General features: G+C 40.8%; 1 protein-coding gene across 1 annotated transcript in view; it reads left to right on the top strand.

Moving 5' to 3' along the window:
* Window positions 1–23,647, top strand: part of LOC121321765 (cadherin-23-like) — a 162,653-nt gene that overhangs the window by 19,916 nt on the left and 119,090 nt on the right. The window contains exons 3-5 of the mRNA XM_041260921.1: window positions 3,264–3,406; window positions 4,644–4,691; window positions 5,576–5,668. Coding sequence (XP_041116855.1) covers window positions 3,264–3,406; window positions 4,644–4,691; window positions 5,576–5,668 — 284 coding nt within the window. The remainder of the gene's footprint in view (window positions 1–3,263; window positions 3,407–4,643; window positions 4,692–5,575; window positions 5,669–23,647) is intronic.

Here is a 23,647-nt window from a genome sequence, read left to right as displayed (position 1 = left end):
TGACACACACCCCACCTCATACAAACACACACACTGACACACACCCCACCTCATACAAACACACACTGACACACACACACTTGACACACACAAACACACACACACACAAACACACACACTGACACACACACACACACTCATACAACACAAACCACACACTGACACACACCACACATACAAACACGCACTGACACACACACTGACACACACTCCACCTCATACAAACATACACTGACACACGGGTGGGGTGGAAACATACACCACACACCCCATAAAAACACACACACCCACACACACACAACGACACACACACTGACACACACACACCACTGACACAAACACACACTGACGCAAACCCCACCTCATACAATCACGCACTGACACACACACTGACACACACACTCTGACTGACACACTCACCACACACACACACACTGACACTGACACACACACTGACACACACCCCACCTCATATAAACACACACACATACAAACACACACTGACACACACCCCACCTAATACAAACACACACTGATACACACTCCACCTCATACAAACACACACACACACTGACACACACCCCACCTCATACACACAAACACACATTGACACATCCTAACTCTTACAAACAAACACACTGACACACACCACACACTAAGACACACACACACTGACGCCATACTATATATATATATACACACACACACACACACACACACACACACACACAGCTACACACCACACTCTTAGACACACACTCAATATACCTCATTCAAACAAACACAGACACACACACAGACACACAAAGACGTAGACACAGGATGCCATCTTCAGACAGGTGAGAGGAGAGACTAACACACACACACACAGTGACGCACACGAATCCCCTGATGGGTGCATTAGTAGTGGAGGTTGAGATCAGGGCACAGTGTGGTCTCGCTGTGTTGAGAAGGTGCTGGCTGGGCTGTTGCTTGCGTGTGCAGTGCACTGATATTGAAAGTCTCTCTTAGCCTCTTGAGGCCCGTCAGTGAGGCTCAACAGAAAGCACTCTCTGCGAACACACACATTAATCCAGTCTGCACACTGCAGCCACCCTTCACACCCTTCTGGCTCTCTAGAGCTGCAGAACATCATACCCACTGTCCCATCATTCGTATATGGTCATTTCTACCCTGGCACCATTTTTGCAGTTAGTCATTTTTGCAGTTCGTCCTTAACTTTCCGTAACAATTCAAGTGTTGAGTGATTCATTTTTGGTGATTTTCTTTTGTATTTATTATCTTTCCTCATTCTTGAATCTGATATTCTGGAGTGAAGCAGTTTTGAAACAGGTCAATGACTTTTGAATGCTGGTTAACCTGTGCATGTTCCTGTTGTTTTAGCATGCATGAACAAATGCAAACATGTGTGGAAGTATTAGCAAAAATAAATAAGAAAAACAGTAAACATGCAAACTGTAATATATAGAGTGTCTTACAGGCTGAACTTAGCTCCAACTGTGATATCAAACTATAGTCCTTCGTGGGTTCATCTCGGTATAAAGGATCAAAGTTGTTTGTTCTCATAGTGCGTCACCATTTGTCAGTTTTACATTAACGTTATAATATTCCCAACAGCGATCATTTCAAAGCTCTTAATGTCTGTAAGAAACCCCTGACACTAACATTTAATATTTCATATATATATATATATATAATATAAATCAATAGTAAAATGCTTAATTTGCACTGTCTTAATCCAAATTATAACTTGCATTGAAAACAGCTGTATTTGCATAAATCTCATTAAAAACAGCCGGGGGTTCATAAGTCGTGTTATTAATTAGTGTGCTTTTTAAAATGTTCATAATATTGCTGAAAGAGCAGTCTATTAATAGAGGTGTGTGATTATTGAGGCTAATTAGAGCTTCAGAACAGTCTAGCCTGGCACTGCCTTACCTGAGGCTTGTTTCATTTCATAATAGCTGGCAGTGTCCTGCAGCTTTCTGTAAGCTTAGCTTGCTAGCGGAGTAGATGATGTATGAGATACAGGGTTCATCGCTTGACAATTTATTACAATATGGAAAATGTCTTCAATTTTATATTTTTAGTCAATTCTAAGTATTTCTTTTTTTAGTTTGACATTATCTGAGTATCACACAACACTGCCTGTTACAATTTACTGTAACTCCTGAGATATTCAAATTACCCATCCTGCTAAATTCCCACAATAGAACCATTCAGAAACTACAACAAAGAAAAAATAATTCAATATAAACCTTAAGTCTTAGGATACATATATTAAAAAAGTAACAAATGGGGCTAAAGTGAATTCGGTTCTAATTGCATCTCAGGGTTCTGGTTTGTGATGTCACCAGAACCCTACAGTGTGGTCAGATACTTATCGTATGCTAATTTCATATTCATATGTTCTTGCACAATTGGTTTCCATTTCCAGTATTTCCATTCCCCAATGTTTACCTCAGTAGACAAATGCTATCTTCTCCTAAAACACACACCAACGCACATGCATGGCTTCGCAAATGCAGGCTGCCTCTTGATTCAAAGTCTGTTTTCATGAATAAAAGGCATTTTGATATTCATGGAACCGTTCTCCATTTGAAGTTGTATTTGATTTATTCAGAACTGGCTGCTTTGAAAGAACTATCTTTTAAAGAACTTATAAAGCTTTGTGATCTGAGCTGGCCTTCCCATATTGTTGATTCACCATGGTAAACCACACTGCAGAGGGTGACTTTGTGACTTAATCAACTCTGAACCATTTACAACACAATGGTTAAATCAGCATTACACATGCACACACAAACACACCTACACATCACAGTTTTAAAATAAACACTCATTAAAGCCAGCTGCAGACAAGGAGAAATGAACATCTTAATTACACCATGGTCTCCCTGTTTAATGGGGAAAGTGGACAGCAAGATGGGAGAGGCTAGGCATTGCACTGTAACCTCGACACTGAACCACCAGTGAGACAGGGAGCTGCAGACCAACGTATTCATTTCGCCACAACCTGACACACAAACCCCCACCGATACACACATTGCTATAATACAGACAGTACTGTGATTAGGAGGAGCTACTGCCAAGGGGGGATTCCAGCATCTTCAAAGAAAGACCAGGCGATATCCTCTAGTCCCAACTGTTTTAATTACACCCCAGTCAGCATCTACCATTGTAGGCAGTATGAGACGTCAAATGCTGTGTAGTACTGCAGCACTGTCACTCACTGTCTGCCTGTCTGTCCCTTTCTCTTCCAGGAGCCTCGGTGACCCAGCTGCTGGCCCGGGACCCTGATAATGACCCACTGGTGTTTGGGGTGGTGGGGGAGGAGGCTACGCGGTATTTCGCAGTGGAGAGCAGCACAGGGGTGGTGTGGCTTAGACAGCCCCTAGACAGAGAGGTGAGTGCCGGTCAAAACTGCACTGTCCAGTCCCGCAAACGGGTATTCAATCAAAAAATACAACCCGATTTGTGACCTGTGCAATATAGGCCCATTTAAACCCAAATCTACAGTTCATTTGGACAGTTTGATTGGCCTCAGAACAGGGAAGTCACACAGGGGTGTTGATTTGTGAAGTCATACTAGAGAGTTTATTTTGCCTGCAGAATCACAGAGCTACATGCTGCTAGAACCATTAATTAAGGTGAATTAGGTGAATCCCACACCCCCGCTGGGACCATATAACTCCAACCCCCGTCCTCGTTCCAGAGCTGAGGGATTAATGTTCAACATGTCTGCTCAGTTAAAGACCTGATTACATGGAGATTACATAGATCACCTCTTTTACTGTTGCTGTTGTATAAAATGTAATACATTTCGTTCTTGCTAAAGCTGCAGGTTGAAATCCATTCCCTACCTAGCAACTGAATTGATAACCTTACAGTTGTTTAATTTGTCTCTGAAATGATACGGGGGGGCACTGAACCTTCTAAAGGGTTGCCCATCTATAACATTAAACACACGTTATTCAATTCTGACGTAAAACTATCAAAAACTGAAAAGGCTCCTAGTCATATCCTACAATGTACAGTGGAGCTGTCCACATGTTGGGTGCTGAAAATAAAATATAAATTGTTAGAGGGTAGCCTGTTGAAGAATGGTTTTGAATTTATACAAAGTGGAGCTGTCCACATGCTGGGTGCTGAAACATAGATATTGCTGCAGCATAGCCCCTTAAGAGTGCATGCCCCAAGTCCTTTATATCAAGTGGAGCTGTCCTAATGCTGGGGTGCAGGAATTAAGATATATCCCAACAATGCCTCTGAGCAATGGATCCTGAAGTCTGTCTGTCTGTCTCCATGTTCAGATTTGTTCCTCTCACATATTTCTTCCTAGTGTTGGGATGAGATAAACATCACCTGCTCTCTTCTTTAAGAGATCAGCTCAAGAGCTCAACGTAACAAGCGCTGGCGGTCTCATCAGATCAAACGCAGCAGCCTGACCCATCACTGTAGTGAGGGGCAGATCTTCACAGGCAGTCACTTGCAGTGATTTACTAGGTGGAAGCTGGGAAGGAGAGGGGGAGAGAGAACGAGGGACTACTGTAAAGTGCAAAGACACTACCATTGCGCTAACATGCACCTGCATAGTACACAATTTATTATTTGCTGCCAAGTATTTGTTTTTCTCCTTTCAGATGAAATCAGAATTTCAAGTGGAGTTTTCAGTCAGCGACAATCAAGGGGTGAGCATTATCCAGCTTTCACTAGTTTTATGACTTTATGAGAGAGAGAGAGAGAGAGAGAGAGAGAGAGAGAGAGAGAGAGAGAGAGAGAGAGAGAGAGAGAGAGAGAGAGAGAGAGAACGAGAACGAGAACGAGAGAGAACTAGCTCGCTCTCCGCAATTCTGACCTGGACACTTCCTACCCACCTTTCAGTCCCGGACCTCTCTCAAGTCTGGCAGTGAAATGTGTCAAAATAATTTCTCTTGGGACCTCAGTAGCTGGATTGGACCCCTGGCCCCCAGGGAAGTATAGCAGGAGAGGCTGGTGAATGAACCTGCTGCACCACAAGGTTCAGATGGTTCCAGGAGGGCTGAAGAGTTTGAAAAGCGCAATGTTTGGGTTGCTACCTTCAGGCCCTACTCAGCTGCTGGGCTGAGATTGAGGGGAGAGGTCGAGGTAATAAACAAAAAAAAGTCTGGATAGCAATTCCAGTCAGCCACAGAGGTAAACACACACATATTGGCATTTAAGTTGGAAAGGCAACAATAACCACATTTGTGTTGTGCTAGTATTTTCTTGTTTATTACGTTTTCATATGCACTGCTGCTATACTTCTGTTACATTACTTAATGCACATACTTAAAACAAAATGATATGATCTCCGATAAGCTTTATACGCATGTTGTTAGTGTATGTGGTTCCATCCTCCCAATCGCAGAATTATACGCTAAGTACATGCAGTAAATAGCAACGACTGTGAAACTAGGTGTATGTTAGTCTCCCTGTATTTTGAAGTGTATCCAAGGTTTCAAAAATATGCATTTAATCTTTCATTGTACACAGTCCATACTTGTAAATCATTATATCAGTGATTTCAGTATTCTTGTGCACTCTGTGTTTCTAGGTGATCAAAGGCACAGTGAATATCCAGGTGGGGGATGTGAATGACAACGCTCCGACTTTCCACAGCCAGCCCTACAGCGTGCGGATCCCAGAGGTAGGAGCGAAATTGATTGTCCTACACGACATCATTGGCAATATCCAATATTGTGCCAAATGTGATGTTCTGAGTTCGTTCCTCTGCTTAAAGTCACAAATGAAAGAAATATTAACCAATGTTATCAATTGCCTGTGATGATGCCTAACATATAGATTTTATAAGCAAAAAAAAATGTATTAGGGTACAGTCTGTTTACGCAAAGTGCAAGCTACATACTGCAGGTGTTTGTTTGTTTATTTTGTCCAAATCCTGTCTGATCAGGTACAAATCGGGCTGTAAATACAATTTTGAAAACCATGCGAAACCCAGCCTTTATGCAGTAACTTTGCAAAATACTTCAGGTTCTTAGAATAGAATTACATGAAAGGATTGGAACTTGAGAATCTGAGGGGGTCAGAATGAAACTTGTTTCATTTAAGCAACATCTGGAGCTAACACAAGTCACTGTTCATAAAGCAATCAATCACAGCTTTCAAAGCAGGGTCAGAAATAAGGCTCCCCTCCACAGCGGTGTGAGAAACTCATTGCCGGTTTGACTTCCATAAGCCTCGGTAGATATTGACCTCTAAAAAGATACACAACTGTCTCATTTAAGGATCCAAGGTGTGTCTAACTATAAGCGTGCAGTAATACCTGCACTGGAGAAAGGGGAGAATCCAGTGTGCTCCTTTGGGTAATTTAGTGGGTACCTTACAAAAAAATCAGTTCAGTGTCCCAGAAATATGTAATTCATTTTTGGGGGATTATTAGCAAGGAATAGCTGTGTGCTACAGTGCTATTTTAAGGACTCACTACTAGTGGAAAGCTTATTGTTCTGTTACAAAGCAATTATAAGGTGTGTTATAAATGCTTATGAGACTGTATTGCTCTAAGCCATTTATTTATAATGGTGTAGTAATGTTTGACATTGTGTTATAACATGCTTATAGGTGCATTGCTGATTGTTTTTAACAGATCAACAGAAGTTCTTGATTGGCTGTACAGATTCGTTTTAATGGGCTGTTGTAATCTCAGCTGTCCTTAGTTAGGAGCTGCTCTTTTAGCTGCTCAAACTGCTGTGCAAGTCTTATTTCCAGACCTGATTTGAGACACACACGCACAAAATGAGCCACAACTTTGTAAGTAGTATTTACCAGCAGGAGGTGAATTTAGTGAAAAGATTGTTTTGGCTAAAAAAAATCTCTGCTCAGAATAATTGCAAATCTGAAAGCTCTGTGTCAAGCCTGAAGACCGAACTGATTTCAGTTATTCTATTGCTCACAGTAATTGCTGCTGCTATTCATTTTGTATTCCCCCCCCCCCCCCCCCCCCCAGTTTGTTTTGAGTGTACACTGTGTGCATGGAGGATTTTGCTTGTTTTGAGTGTACACTGTGTGCAATGAGGATTTTGCCTTTTTTGAGTGTACACTGTGTGCATGGAGGATTTTGTTTGTTTTGAGTGTATGCTGTATGCATGGAGGATTTTGCTTGTTTTGAGTGTACGCTGTATGCATGGAGGATTTTGCTTGTTTTGAGTGTACGCTGTATGCATGGAGGATTTTGTTTTTTTGAGTGTACGCTGTGTGCATGGAGGATTTAGCTTGTTTTGAGTGTACGCTTGTGTGCATGGAGGATTTTGCTTGTTTTGAGTGTACGCTGTGTGCGTGGAGGATTTTGTTTTTTTGAGTGTACGCTGTGTGCATGGAGGATTTAGCTTGTTTTGAGTGTACGCTTGTGTGCATGGAGGATTTAGCTTGTTTTGAGTGTACGCTGTATGCATGGAGGATTTTGTTTGTTTTGAGTGTACGCTGTGTGCATGGAGGATTTAGCTTGTTTTGAGTGTACGCTTGTGTGCATGGAGGATTTAGCTTGTTTTGAGTGTACGCTGTGTGCATGGAGGATTTAGCTTGTTTTGAGTGTACGCTGTGTGCATGGAGGATTTTGCTTGTTTTGAGTGTACGCTGTGTGCATGGAGGATTTAGCTTGTTTTGAGTGTACGCTGTGTGCGTGGAGGATTGTGCTTGTTTTGAGTGTACCCTGTGTGCGTGGAGGATTGTGCTTGTTTTGAGTGTACCCTGTGTGCATGGAGGATTTTGCTTGTTTTGAGTGTACACTGTGTGCGTGGAGGATTTAGCTTGTTTTGAGTGTACGCTTGTGTGCATGGAGGATTTAGCTTGTTTTGAGTGTACGCTGTATGCATGGAGGATTTTGTTTGTTTTGAGTGTACGCTGTGTGCGTGGAGGATTTAGCTTGTTTTGAGTGTACGCTTGTGTGCATGGAGGATTTAGCTTGTTTTGAGTGTACGCTGTATGCATGGAGGATTTTGTTTGTTTTGAGTGTACGCTGTGTGCGTGGAGGATTTAGCTTGTTTTGAGTGTACGCTTGTGTGCATGGAGGATTTAGCTTGTTTTGAGTGTACGCTTGTGTGCGTGGAGGATTTTGCTTGTTTTGAGTGTACGCTGTGTGCGTGGAGGATTTTGTTTTTTTGAGTGTACGCTTGTGTGCATGGAGGATTTAGCTTGTTTTGAGTGTACGCTTGTGTGCATGGAGGATTTAGCTTGTTTTGAGTGTACGCTTGTGTGCATGGAGGATTGTGCTTGTTTTGAGTGTACGCTGTATGCATGGAGGATTTTGTTTGTTTTGAGTGTACGCTGTGTGCATGGAGGATTTAGCTTGTTTTGAGTGTACGCTGTGTGCATGGAGGATTTTGCTTGTTTTGAGTGTACGCTGTGTGCATGGAGGATTTTGCTTGTTTTGAGTGTACGCTGTGTGCATGGAGGATTTTGTTTTTTTGAGTGTACGCTGTGTGCGTGGAGGATTTAGCTTGTTTTGAGTGTACGCTTGTGTGCATGGAGGATTTAGCTTGTTTTGAGTGTACGCTGTATGCATGGAGGATTTTGTTTGTTTTGAGTGTACGCTGTGTGCGTGGAGGATTTAGCTTGTTTTGAGTGTACGCTTGTGTGCATGGAGGATTTAGCTTGTTTTGAGTGTACGCTTGTGTGCGTGGAGGATTTTGCTTGTTTTGAGTGTACGCTGTGTGCGTGGAGGATTTTGTTTTTTTGAGTGTACGCTTGTGTGCATGGAGGATTTAGCTTGTTTTGAGTGTACGCTTGTGTGCATGGAGGATTTAGCTTGTTTTGAGTGTACGCTTGTGTGCATGGAGGATTGTGCTTGTTTTGAGTGTACGCTGTATGCATGGAGGATTTTGTTTGTTTTGAGTGTACGCTGTGTGCGTGGAGGATTGTGCTTGTTTTGAGTGTACCCTGTGTGCATGGAGGATTGTGCTTGTTTTGAGTGTACGCTGTGTGCATGGAGGATTTTGCTTGTTTTGAGTGTACGCTGTGTGCGTGGAGGATTGTGCGTGTCTTTGCTTATAAACAAGTCATTGAATCTCAAATAGATGAACATCTATTAAAATGCATTCTGTTTATTCTTTAAATGCAATCATCATAAACAACTGCTCTAAGGTTAGTTAGTGCAAGCACAGTATGTTCTTCCCCTGTTTTACCTCCAGTAGTTAGTTTCAATAGCTTTTTTGCTGCTTTTCATATATTTCAAGAAACTTTTTGCCAAAGTGTTTGTTAATCCAGAGCGTGCGTGGGAGTGATTTTCTATCAGAGATATAGTTTCCTGTGGTCTGTACTTGGCGAGTGCGACTCATTTCCTGTGCATTTTGCTTTGACTGCAGGGGTAAGAGAGTCCTGAATGGTGTGCGCAGTGACAAACTAAAGCCTGGTAAATAATGGGAGCAGAGCCTGCCATCACGTCCCTGATTGAGAGCTGTAAATGGTGCATTGCTGCGATTGTGACTCATAATGCAATCTGAGCTCATTGCTGAAATGCCAGTGCCACTGCTTAGAAGGGGGGGGGGGGTATATACTGTTGTGTTACTTCTTATAAAATGCTGTAGGTTTGTAGTGATTGTCACTGAAAGTGACAGATGTATACAGCATGCCGCCAATCAACATATTGCTGCGTTTACGGATAAGCACTTTATTGTTTACATTTAATAAGATCTGGTTTAGTTGACTTGTTAGTTCTTATGCCATACCTGATAGTACTACTGTCTCCAGTAGGTTACAAATAATGGCACTGTCTTAATGGCTTACTCTGGTGGTAACAGCCACCACTGTACACCTATCAGCTGGATTTTAGGGTCATACTTTTTTAAAGCTTTCACTCCAATCTTGTATTAAAAAAAAAAAAAGCATAAATTAACTAAATGCTTGTGACAGAGAGCGAATTAATCCGAGTCAACAATCTCAAAAGTCAACAATCTCCCTCCTGACCCGCGAGGACACGGTATAACAGGAACAGTGTGCCCCGGACTGGATGGTTTGACAGTTAATTCCAGGGAAAGTTTGAAATCAGCCATCCAAAAAGGGGCCGAAGCCACAATACTAGAAGTCAGTGCCTTACTACAGTAGGCGATGTGTCAATCATTTATTGCAGGAGACGTGATTGCACTCGCTACCAAAGGGGGCGTGACTGGAGGTATATCAGAGTGTGTGGCTGAGTGATCTGTTCCTTTGTTATGGTTATGGATGGAACTGTAAAAGGAGTACAAAGATGAGATATCCCTGAGTACTGTGATTTGTATTAGACGATTAAAAACCTGGGAGCTGTTGCTGTTAAGCCAGCATTAAAACCCAGATTACAAATACTGGAACAGGTCACTGATCACTGTGTATTCACCACTAGCACAGGACGCGGAGAAAGGACTCGGAGCCGTTCCTGGGCATTGCCTTTATTATTGTTTCGGGACTGAAACCCAGTATTATTTTGTTGTGCAAGCTACACATTGCTGTGTAGTTGCCAGCGGTTTTATTGAACGGTGCAAAACCGGGAAAAAAATAAAAATAAAAGAACTGTTTGCACCATGACCTCTGTGTGTGTGTGTTATTGTTGGAGCACTGCACCTCCTCTACAGCTGCACACTACAAACCACTTTGCCACAATGCTGTATTTGTTGCATTGAATCCACTCGTCATTTATTAAAAGAAGCACTTAAAAAAATAGTGTGAGTTTTAAACTTATGGTACAGGGGTGAGGCACGAGCAGGTAAAAAAAAAAACACCCAACTGAGATGCAAGACTGTAAACGTTCAGCTCCAGCAGAATAGAGAGTGTGAATCTGGGTTGTCACACTGTGAAAAAACAACAACTTAAAGTCACAAGCATTGCTAGATTGCATCCTTGACACATCTAACACTGAACTTTATCACATTTTACATCACCAATTAAAAATGTTCTTGCGTTTATGAGTCTGGTACTCTGCTGGTAATTAATTAATATGGGGAGGGCGGATCGTTGTCGCTGCGCACCTTTGAAGAGGAAAAGAGACATGGTGGGGTGGGGGTGTCAAGGTTATATTGGGATCCTGCAATGAGGGTGTCAGCAATAATTGAATGATGTAAATTACTGCAGAAGAAAAGTGAAAAGGGGAAAAAAGTCTGTTCTAGTTTTTATCTATTTAATTACATACACACATGCATACATATGTTAATATACATACACACAGTAATAATAATAATAATAATAATAATAATGCAATATAAGTGTTATATTAAATAATGAATTCAGAGTCACTAGCCTGGGGCTTCCATCTTTTCACTCCATTTCAGTGCCTCACAGACCCAGTTTGGAATGTCCAATCGCTTTTCTTCTCACAGCAGCAATTCCCCACATGCCTTCAGGAGACCTAGATTCAGTGGGTGTCCTCCTATCCCACGACCAAGCCAGCTTCCTCTTTCATCCAGGAACTCGAAAGCAGATGTTGGCAAGCTACTGACCTCTGGAGGACAAAGGCAAACCCTGCAGGTGTCCGCTCTCAGCTCGCTGGGTGCCTCAGGAGAAACAGTCCGTGCCGGTTTGATCTCCCTAGCCCACGGGAGCACTAGCTCCAATGAGACGCTCCCTTCAGAGCCCCCAGCTTCGCACAGCCAGGACACAAACCTGCGCTGTATGACTCACCCTGTGCACCCCAGGGCTGCATGTCTACCAGGCGAGCCACATAGGGACCCCATAATAAACACACATTTTAAAAAAATCTATTTGAAATCAGAAACCAGTGTTTCGGTTTCAATTAATTCCTTCATTTTAGCAGGTAAAAAAACAAATAAGTTGAGAACAAGTTTACATTTACAATGGTGACCCGGCCAAGAAGGCTCAGACTGCAGCAAAAACAACATCTAATTAGTCCGCCATAAAAATATTAACATAACACCATAATACTATACATACAATATATCACCAAAAAAGAACAGTCAAACAATACAATCCAGCAGTTGCATATTTAACAATTACAGATATCAAAGGTTAACAGACACTGTATATTATGGGGAAAACATATCTGTGTAATAACATAACTACCAATGGTTCCCTAATAAATGGCCTGGAAGATGTCTGACATGTAATTACATCAGGTAACAGGATGTTGTGCACAAGCCTGTTTCCAGGTAATAATACAGTTGTTACCATGTACTGTAAGACCACAGGCCATTGGTAATAACTTTATTATAATGTTATTACATGCATGTTCGTGCCTTGTAATTTGAAGTGCTTCCCAGAAATACATGTAACAATGCATATTAATACCTACACCTTGGAATACAAATAACAATACATATCAATACTTACACCTTGGAATTCTGAGTAAAACGTCATTTCGGTGCACCTGGATTTTTAAATAAACTGCAAACTTGTGTGTGTGTGTGTGTTTTCTTCTCTTTCCCTCTTATTGCCCTGCAAATTGAACACACAAAGTGCTGTGTGTTATTATAGATGAGGGTGAGATAGTGTGTCAATTGCTGTCACTTCCAGGGTCTAGAAGCTCGTTTCGATTCAGGTATTTGTTTTCTTTAGCGCTCCCCCCCCCACCCCCCCTTAATGGAAAAAAAGCACATCTGTGGCTCGTCCCATAGGACACACTCCCAACTCCAACGAGGTGCTGCTCATCAAACGCTTCTCCATAAATCCACAAGGTTTTGAAGTGCTTTTGACTTCAGCGGTGTTCATAACGAGAACAGCACAGGTTTCGATCTGTATTCTATACTAGGGGATGATGTACGATTCCCTTATATTCCTGACACTTTTAACACCATTTTTGTTCCCCATCAAAAAGGTCTTGCAAGAATCCCTCCATTAGACTGCTGCTACTTTTTTGGTTGTGATGCACTGCAACATTACTGCAGACAAGACTATGTGTGCACAACATTTATATATGAAAAGTAGTTAATATCCATAACTATTATTAAACAGTCAATGCGTTTTCTAGTAGATGTTGAAAAAGACTTCTACAGTAGTTGAAACGTTTGTCATTGCATTTTAGTTTCTTTTAGTATTTCTAAAAGAATAAATCACCTTACATTATGCACAATCTACTGTGTGAAACCACGACAGCTGACCTCTGTATTTAACATGCATTTCTAAATGTTCAGGACATTTAAGACTGTAAGACATGTTTTAGGCATGCCTGCAAGTACCGGGCACTCCTAATAAAAGCATGCATGTATACAAGAAGGGGCTTGGGGTGGGGAGCGGGGTTACTGATGGCCCCAGTTATCTCAGGCTGGTCTGAATTATAAAGCTGATTCCCTGTGCCAGGCTGCAACAAACCTCATTAAATTCCTGTGTATTCAGTGTATGCAAATTGCCTGTCCCCAGATCGGGCCCTGATTTGCCTTAATAGAGTTTTATAGCTTTCCAATTTGCTCAAATCTGTTTTGGCTGTCACACCGCCCCTGTCAGCAAGGTTGTAGAACAGCATTAGTTTAAAGAGAGTGCGGCGGAGATATGGATCAGATTGACCTTCACAGTCCTTCTGAGTCCCACCCTTCCCACTGTTCATCTACAAGCACTCTTTTATATGGACTATTTTTGAGTATGTGGAGAGGGGGCGGGAAGAGTGGATTGGGAAAAATCAATAAGATGTATGAATTACTAAATTATGAACAGCAAATCGCTCACTAACTCACAAGAGCTCAAAAAATTGTTTGCTAAATTACCAATTGATTTAGCAATTTTAGGCCTCAATTGAATTCCTTGCCGCTGCCTTCATTTCAAATGAGAAAAATGCGAACATCTAGATTACTGTGTATGTTGGGAATGTTGTCAGTGTTTTTAAAATCAGAAACTTTTTCATTTCTTCACAATCTCGGTTGTTGAAGGAATGTTTGATGGTGGGCTCAGACTCAGTTTCAGTGCGTTCTATTGATATAGTGCCTTTTGTACCACAGGAAACAGAAAAGACTGCAATATCAAGTAGTAGTCAAAATTACAAAGTAAGCATTACTACTACTACTAATAATAGTATTAGACTTATTACCAGTACTGTATATGAAACGTGTAATAACATACAGTATATGATACGATTCTGTTGTAGCAAAACATGGTTTCAAGTTTATTGTCGTTCAGTATTACCATTTCTTATCCTAATCTGTAACTGTTAATAACATAATTAATAACATGGTTATAGATTGCATAAAACCACTTGTATTGTAATAATGCATCCTTTATGCATTTCTATACATTGCTACTTTTTTCTTTTGTAAAAGTAACCTTTTTTTAATAGCAAATCAATAAACACAAGAACAAAATCTTATTTTCTTCTAACACTATTTCTGTAGCCTGTTATATTAATAATGACTGCGCTCATGACATACTTTTATAACACATTTATCATTTATGGAGAAACTGTTGCCAGTTTATCTGGCAGGTGGAAAAATGTACCCTCTATACCATACCGTTGGATTACACTCACAAAAAAAGACATTATCGTACTCAAAACGTTATATAGAAGGGCAGCCAGGCTTATCCCAGCACTTTAATGGCATGGGCTGTGAGGACAAGTTAGACGTATTAAATTGCTTCAGTTTGGAAGAGAAAGAGCTGGATAAAGAGGATTTATTTGGAGTTTATAAAATTACTGCCAAGTAGGAAAGATAAGGTCAATTAAACTAAAGTTATAATTTTAAAGTCGGCACAGTGAGTAAGATTTAGGAATATAAATGAAATACAAACTTAACTGTATCAGTATCCATGCTGGTAGAGCAGAGAAAGAGGAAGAGGCTCTTCTACTCTCTGAACAGCCTCCCTCTGCTCTGTGTCGGTGGAGCAGAGACAGTGAAAGCGAATGAGAGAGGGAGGATCTGATAACCTGTCTGGATCTGATAACTCCTCCCACGAGACAGGAGAGAATAGTTGGCAGTAATGTAAAACAAGATGTGGAACTTTCAAATAAAGATCTGAATTGCAACTTCAATTACACCGTTATTAGTTATCGGAGAGAAATGGGGTTATCATTAAATTAACAATTAGAAATACAACATTCAGGTTGTTATATGTACAGGTAGCTTTAAAGACCCGAGTTAATAAAAATAGGGGGTCCGTGGATTAGCATTGATTCTAGCTTTATTTAGTCTCAATGTTGAAGCAACAGGACGCACAGCAAGATATGGGAGGGAAGGACTGCGAAAGGGAAAGGTTCAAACAAATAGACCAGGGCTGTCGAAGGTATCTATTTGCATCCTCCTGCCTAGACTCAGAGATCTCAAGTCTCCACTTCTGTCTGTTGCAGCCGGCATCTGTCGTAGTTTTCCACATGCACTCTGTGATTTGCTGTAGTTGGGTCAGGGGTGATTAAAATTGTAGCCCCAGAAGCTTTGTCACCTTTCCTGCCTGCCTGCCTTCCTCCCTCCCTGCCTGGGCTCCTATAACTGCAGAGCTACATGAAGTGATTGCTAACCTCACATCACATCACTGTGGTGACAGGCAGGGCTAACTTCTCAGTGCTGTTATCTCTTTCTGTCTCTCTCTCTCTCTCTCTCTCTCTCTCTCTCTCTCTCTCTCTTTTTGGCAGCCTAGCTTAGGTAATTCACAACCTATTCATGTCGCAATACTATTACTACTACTAATAATAACAACAATGCATAAAATTAGTCATCATAATTATAGCAGAAATGCATGCAGGGCTTTTTTTATGCTGCTCTTTAGAAAACGTAGTTGACTGCCTTTTTTCTCTTTTCACTTTTGTACAGCACTTTAATTTCCCTCTTGTGCACATTGTTAAACTGCTAAGCATTGCCGTGCAGCTGTAGCTGGGGTATGTAACAATAACATTAAAAATAAATGTTTAGGGGGCTCCCTAGTGGCTCATCCGGTAAGTCCAGGCAGCAAAGCACAATTGGCTGAGTGCCGCCGGGGGAGGGGGGGGGGGGCAGATTTAGATTTAGATTTAGTTCAAAAAACTAAAAAACGTTTGTTTCATTCAAATTGGGGCCTTTGCAGTCGTGAACTCCCTCTTTGAAGGATAGAAGGGGGTATTTCACAGCCACTGTACGTCAGTAAGATCCCACTATTCAAATAGAAAATATTTTTGTAATACTGATGCCATAGACGTTGAAAATGATATCACAATTGAGAAATTTCCCAATGAAAAGAAGAAAAATAAACTTCTCTGAAGCGGTTCTTTACTAGCGGGCTTCGCTTTCTCCTCTATGCTTGATATCTCGCACAAATGCATTGCATGGCAACGCTGCCTCAGTTGTTTGGCATTTCCTCTGAGAAAGTGGAGACTGCTATACCGTCTAGTGATTATACAAATAATTTATGGAGAAATATACGTTTTAGTGCTGCTGCAATGTGATGGGGACATTTGCCCGTTGTTGAAAAAGTGAGATGGACATTCTAGTGTAAATTCGGCCTATGCACAGAGAGAATGGTCACTTTTGAAATGGTTTATAAGCATTTTTGGATAGGGATGCACCTGCCAACTGAGTGCTGGCTATCTGGATGTCAGCTCATTGAGTACAGTAGACCTGCATCAGGGATATGCAGATTTTATATATTACAGAATATGCATTATAGATGGAATGGCCAATGAAGACAGTGGCACAAGTATGTACTACATCTGGTATGGGGTTTCTATTTTTATCTTTTTTTTTAAGTTAAAAACTTAAGGAATCCAAAATGTATGTGATTTGGCCAAACTGCAGTGTTTTTTTTTTTTTTGTTCTCTGTACTGATCCCTTCTTTTCAGTTCATCCTCTTTCACTGTCAGAGCCCGGCGTGTGTAATAGTGTTTGACGGCTGCTAACTTGCTAGCTTGCTGTATTTCTCCCTGCAGGAGCCCCTGCGGAGATGAAACAGCTTTATCTCATTGCAGTTAAGTACATGACACTGATGTTGTGGGCTGCATTGACTGAATCCAGCCTTCAGTCAATCCACCGCAATTGTTTTACATTGGCTTTCATTGAGTGGCATCAATTTGCATCGATCCAGCCTGCAAAATCAATGAGTCTGGGTGACAGTGAAAAAGAGCACAGGAGCTAGGGGGTGGATCTGGAGACTGCAGTGTGAACAAGGCAGGTAGCTGCAGTTTAACCCCACTGCTGGTTTGTAACTGCAGTTTCACTGCAATTTGAAATATATATAACGATTCTTTACCTGTAGTTACACAGCAGTTTAAATGCATATTGGAAGGTGTTTTGGAGAATGCTAGTCAACTACATTACGTATTTTTTATTTGTTCACTTCCTCCATATGTCTCATCCCTTAATCCCTCCTTCTCTCTCTCCCCATAATATCTTTCTTTCTGTTTCTTCTTGCCCTCCTCTCTCTGTCTCTCTCCTTTTTCCACTCTCTTTCTTACCCCTTATTTTTCCTCTCTTTGACTCTCCCGCTCTCCGTTACCTTTTCACACTCCTCTCTCTCTCTCTTCCTCTCTCTTCATGAAAAGGATGACTGATTAGAGCTTCTGTTTCTATGGAGAATAAAAAAATTAAAAAAATTAATAAAATAAGACCAGCCCCTCCGGCCGTGGCACTTCTATGGCAATAAATTCCTGTCTAATTTACATTTCATTTCTGTCAGAATTTGATTCCCCCCAAAATGAGGGAGAAAAAGGAATAAAGTAGTCATCTGACCTTAATCCTGATCAAGGTCTTTCTGACCAAACTGCTTTATAAACCTGTCACAGGTTTCTTTCTTTCTTTCTTTCTTTCTTTCTTTCTTTCTTTCTTTCTTTCTTTCTTTCGCTACTATAGTATCATTGCCTCCACTCTGTTTTGTTATGTTTAAGTTCACAAGTTTGTCCTTGAGATTTTTTTTGTTTTGGGGGTTTTAAAACAATTGGCTTGAATCATTTCAGATGGGTAGCTTGTTGAAAGACAGTGGACACCTCACTGCTATTACCTGTGAGCCACCAGTGAAAAAGTGTTCACTGCTGTGTAGGCAAGCAAATGAACGCTCCAACAAAGTGTGTGTTTTTTTATTTGAGGTCCAGGGTGCACTGGGAGTGCTCGGCTGATGTCCCTAATCCAGTATGAAATAGCTGTCTTAATCCCCCACTCTCCGGGCCCAGTCGTGTGAAAGGCAGTTTCGATCAGCTCTCTAAAAGCATGGGAGGAACCATATCAACCGAGGAGAGGAGGGGTGGGGGGAGGGGGGGGGGGGGGGGGGGGGCTGGGCTGTTTGCAGAAAAAAAAAAAATGAAATATAAAAATCAAGAAAATTGAAAATCCAATCTGAAGCAAGTACTCTGCTTGCTGAATCTGAATGTGTCTCAGTCTTTTTTTTCTTTGCGTGACGTTGTCTCTGCATGTGCTAGTCTACTCAATTTGGAATATAACATTTCACTCTTTCTGGATCACTTCCCTGTCTACTTGATTTTTATTTTTGCATTTTGATTCCTCTGATCTCCCTCATCCCCTAAGAGAAAGGGTGCTCCCTCCAGTCCAGGGCAGGTTTGAGGCATGGTGACTGAACTGCTCCCTCCAGTCGAGGGTAGGCTTGAGGCTGAACTGCTCCCTCGCCCCAATGAGCTATGGAGATAGTTACTGAGCTAAAGAGTAAATCTTACCTCATAAGAATTATAAATCACTCTGTATTTCTCACATTCATCTGTATGAAGACACACACACTATGGTAAACTTGTATTTGATTTGTAGCTCACGCAGTGTGAATGGATTTCCTGGTTACAATTACAGTCTTTAAACTATCAAACTACTGTTTTTAGATACTTATTTCACAACTAACTAACAGCCAACTAATCTAGGTCTAATGCTTAGCTGAAATGTCTGTCTTCTTGACTTGGAAGGAGGCATTTTCGTTTGCTTCAATGAAGGTTCAACCTCTTCTTTTAGTATTTCTAAATTAAGCGCTGTTGCAGGAATGGAAATAAGACCCCTATTGCATAGCAGTTTCACCCGTTTCAGGTTTTAGTACAAGCTTAAACAGACACAGTGTGCATGTAACAAGCTCCGGTGTGTCTTATTAAACTCCTAATTAAACCAGGAGTGGATCAAAGTGCGATGCAACGGGAGTCTTATTTCCATCCCTGTGTTGAGTGTTTAGTAGCTATGGAAGATGTCTGTTCCCTGTGTATTCATCCTTGCTCTGTGTTAAAAAAATAAATGAAAGGAATGATTAGCTGAACCCAGTGGGACTCTTCTCCCGTGAACGAGTCTGTGCTCTCTTCGAAAAGCCTAATCCCCGTCAAGGGATCCCCTGTGCTAATGAAGTTTCACTCCAGCCAGCTTCATCTCCTTTTATACGCAGCTCCATGGTAATCAGCAGTTCAAAGAGCCTTCAAATGACTCTGCAGATGACTGCAGAAATACAACACGGTAGCCGAGATCACAGCAGAAATGTGGAATAATGTAAAAAATGTAGAAACGAAGAATCGCATGGGATGAAAAAGCCGCCTCCCTGGTGCTTCTCTGGATATTAACTCTGTGGTAACATTAAGGAATGTCTGATCCTTTTACTTGCTGATTGAGCAGCACAGGACACAAAGAAAACAAGAGAAATAGCATGTTGGAAATTAGTGAGGGGTGCAGTGAATGGGTGCAATCAACAGAAGTGTATACTGGGCTATTAAACAGAACGCCAACCTTACTGCAGTGCCACAGTAAGAATGGCAACTTTGCAACGTTTTATTTAAATCTTAATTCGTTTTACAACTGCATAGCATTACGTTATTGGTATAATCACTTCTAGAGATTTCTGGGGCACGTTTCATTGTGTTGCACTGTCAGAAGCAGCGCTGGCAAATCCTGATCTCTTCCCTATACATAGATATTAAAATGGTCATTGTGGTATATTACCATTTGGTGACCTGGCGTTGGTGAATGACAAGCTGTGATGGCAAAACCATTACTTTTACACATGTGACATTGCACTGCCACACTGCCGTCTGGAGCTTTGTTTTAGAAGATGATCCCAGTGTCCTTACCTTGTATTTGCAGTGTACTGAAATGGAGAAAGTGATGCTTTCTGAACGGCCTAAACTTAGTACAAATAATCTTTGGGGTAACTTCACAATGATGACATATATATATATATATATATATTTATATTATATATATGAGTTATATATATATATATATATATATATATATATATATATATATATATATATATATATATATATATATATATATATATATATATATATATATATATATATATATATGTCAAACTTCACTATAACAAATCCCCTTTTCTAATGATCCAAGCAGCAAGAACCATTTTTATCAATGGAAATTAGCACTATTAGACTGATCACTTTTACAAAATCTACCCCGATAAAACAATCTTGGTAGTGACTGACACTGAACTTTCTCCAGTGTGAATGTGTTATTCTCTCAGTGAAAACAAAGACCTTGATAGGCTAATTCGAAGGTAAGGCTGATTGATAGATAACCTATTGTAGTGTGAATTATGTGTGATGTATGCAACCATTGCCGTCTTCACATAAACTGCAACCATGGCAACAGGCGTGAGGAAATAACAAGACTGAAACAGCGTGCATTGAGAAAAGCATGAAAAATATGAAGCAATCTACACTGGATATGTTTTTCAAGAGAAAGGGCACGTAATTACTTTATTCAACATGTAAGTGTACTTTTTATTTTTTTCGTTTCATTACTGTTTTCTTTTAAATATATTTTAAATGTTGATCAATGTGAAGTTGTCTTGAAAGAACTACTGTATACTGTATAAAGATGTTCAATTCAATTTAGGAATTTCTTCATCATTCTGATACAGCAAATTGCCAAACCCTATTATAGTGAACAACCTGATATGACGAACATTTCTGCAGGTCCCAGGGGGGTTCGTTATAACGGAGTTAGACTGTATGTGTGTGTGGATAGATAGATAGATAGATGCTTCTGTCTCAGCTGTTGTTTAATGGTCAAAACTTCGGTATGGTCGCCGCACAAGGATTCGGCTCTGTGCACACCCATGAAAGTTACCAATGCAGAGATTGCTGTAGAACAAGCTTTGCAGACTTAGATATGTGATGCAGCTGTCAATTAAGGTCCTGCTATTATCCTCTAGTCATGTCTGTCTGTCTTGCCCGTAGAAAGTGAACCTGAATTGAAACATGGAGATGCAGTTTGTATATATTATATTACAATATATAGGGATGGGACATAAAAAGTGTGTGCATTACGCCCTATAAAAGTTTATCATAGTAAAAGCATAGCAAAATGTAATAAACTGTAGTGAAAGCATGGAAAAAGCATAGTCAAGCTCTGTAAAGAATAGTGAGGTATGGTAAAGCAAACGTAGCATACCAGGGTAAACTATGGTAAATGCATAGTATAAGCATGGTAAAGGACATTGCTGGGGTTGCTTTTTCAATACCACTCCAGTATAAATGTATCGCTTGTTGAACTACAATATTATTGCAGTATTATATCTTTGTCAGTGAAACATGATTGTTAAAAGATATCTGGTTGGCTTACAGTGAACACCAATTATTTTAACATTATTGCCACTGTAGTGCCACATAAAGCTGCCGGTTTAGAAGATGATAGATCACAGGCAGCTGATCCTGGTGTGCTTGCCTTGTACCTACAGCACTCCCATTATGCTGCGCTCTTGCCGCGAGGAAGGACTAGCCGACATTATCAGCAATTTATAGGAATAATCTTCCGAACAAGCGACAAGGAAAGAGCCCAGCCAAAGAGGGTGCTGAAAAAAAATGAGGGTCAGGAGTGAATGATATCAGGTTCTGTGAAGGAGCTGAGAGCGCTCCTAATGGCAGAGGCACTGCCCAGTGGAGCTGCACTCACAGATAGTGTTTTCTACCAGCTCTGGGAGCCTGGGAGAGTGGATCTGTAAGAGCAGCTCTCTATCACAGACAGCGCTCCAGCTGAGGGCCTGCTAATGAGACTTTGAGTGGCTTTTGCTATGAGCCGGTGTTGTATCACAGGAAGGAAATGGAGAGGAAGGTGTGAAAGGGAAACGAGAAAGACAGAAAGAGATGAATGGAGAGTTTTCCCCCATGCTTTTCACATGGTTATACTATGCATTTAACAAAACACTAAAACTGCAATAAATTACTCAGTCTTTTTTTGATTGGGGTTCTTTATTGGAACAACAAAAAACCTGTTAATTATACAAGTTTTGTCGGTTTTGATCAGCTGAGCTGATGGCACACCGGGACTGCTTGGGTCGGAGATCCTGGTATTCAAAGTGAACAATCGGAAATCGATTTTCATTAGCTTGGAAATCTCCGCCCTCGTTTGGTCAGCAGCAAAGATTAGATTGAAAATGATCTTGTTAGAAATCAAAGCCTCTGCAACCCATTGCACAATTAACAGGTTCCATGACGTTTCAAAAATGAACCTGAGAATACTTACCTTGCTCTAAAAGGCGAGTGGTTAATTAAGGTATTTTGTGAGCCCTTGAAAAATAAACGTAGAAAAGGAGCAAGCCTACCCATAACTATAAAACACTAAACGGTGTATGTGTGTGTGTGTGTCTATATATATATATATATATATATATATATATATATATATATATATATATATATATATATATATATATATATATATATATGTAATAATTGGCAGATTTAGACCATGACAAAAAAGACCATTTGAAAGACTTGAAATAGAAAATAGCTAGAAAAAGAGGAGGAAAAAAAAGAGGGATAGGAACACTTGAGAGAGACAGAGAGGAGCAACAACAACACGACTGTTCATTTCAGTTGACCTGGATTATAAGCCTGATTCCTGACTTCTATATCCCAGCTGACAGCCACACGTCTGGGGGAAGGAAGCAGGTTGGCAGGGCATCCGGACATCGGGCCACAGCTGAACGACATCCTCGGAGCAGAAGAGACACAAGTGTAAAAAAACTGAGAGAGGGAGGGGAAAGTGAGGAAGAGCAGAGGAAACACAAACTACAGACGCTAGCTCTCGCTGCTATCAGTTGTTGTCACCACGGCAAGCCGTTCTGACGGTAACACGCGATGACGAGCCTGTCTCCATTGTTACCACATCACTTGCGTCTGGGGGACCTTTTTGAAGTTTAAAAAAATAAAAAATAAAAAAATAAATAACACGAATCACAAAAGTGGGTTTTCCTATTTTTTGATGTCGATCACTGTGCTGTCTTATGAAACGGTGCCAGAGAATGCAGAGTCCTCTCTGCAGTTTTATACTTTAAAAAAAAAAAAAAAAAAAAAAAAAAGAAAAAAATATGTTTGAGAGTGAACTGCCTGCAGCGAGTGGAGAGAGTTTAGAGCCTGTGGGACTGACGGCACTGGAGACTGATGCAGTATATCTGTCTGCTTGTCTGTCTGTCTGTGTGCCGGCCTGACTCTGTCTGACTGTTCACATGGCACATACAGCACACAGATGGGTTAAAAAAAAGTTTACTATTCAATAGAACACATCCGCAGTGTAACAGGGCAGAGTCTGGGTGCGAACTGGCACGCTGCAAGCAGACATCTTAACCAGGGGTTCATTTGTAAATAAAAAAGGTATTGGACCTTATAGTTAAGGAAGAGGAATAGCATTTTTTGTTTTTAGACCTTGTATACTGACCATGATTTACAGTAGCTTGATTTTCAAGTTCTCATCTGCTTGTGGATTGGGGGGCGGGGGGCGGGGTTTCATGCCTTATTGTTGGCATCGGTGGCTGCATGCCGACCTGTGCCTGACCATGTTTTAACATAATCTTCAGGTCTTTTTTTATA

Source organism: Polyodon spathula, chromosome 10 (genome assembly GCF_017654505.1).
Source record: "Polyodon spathula isolate WHYD16114869_AA chromosome 10, ASM1765450v1, whole genome shotgun sequence".
In the NCBI taxonomy this organism is placed as follows: Eukaryota; Metazoa; Chordata; class Actinopteri; order Acipenseriformes; family Polyodontidae; genus Polyodon; species Polyodon spathula.
Note: the sequence above shows the minus strand (reverse complement) of the source record. Positions and strands in the feature narration are given on the sequence as shown.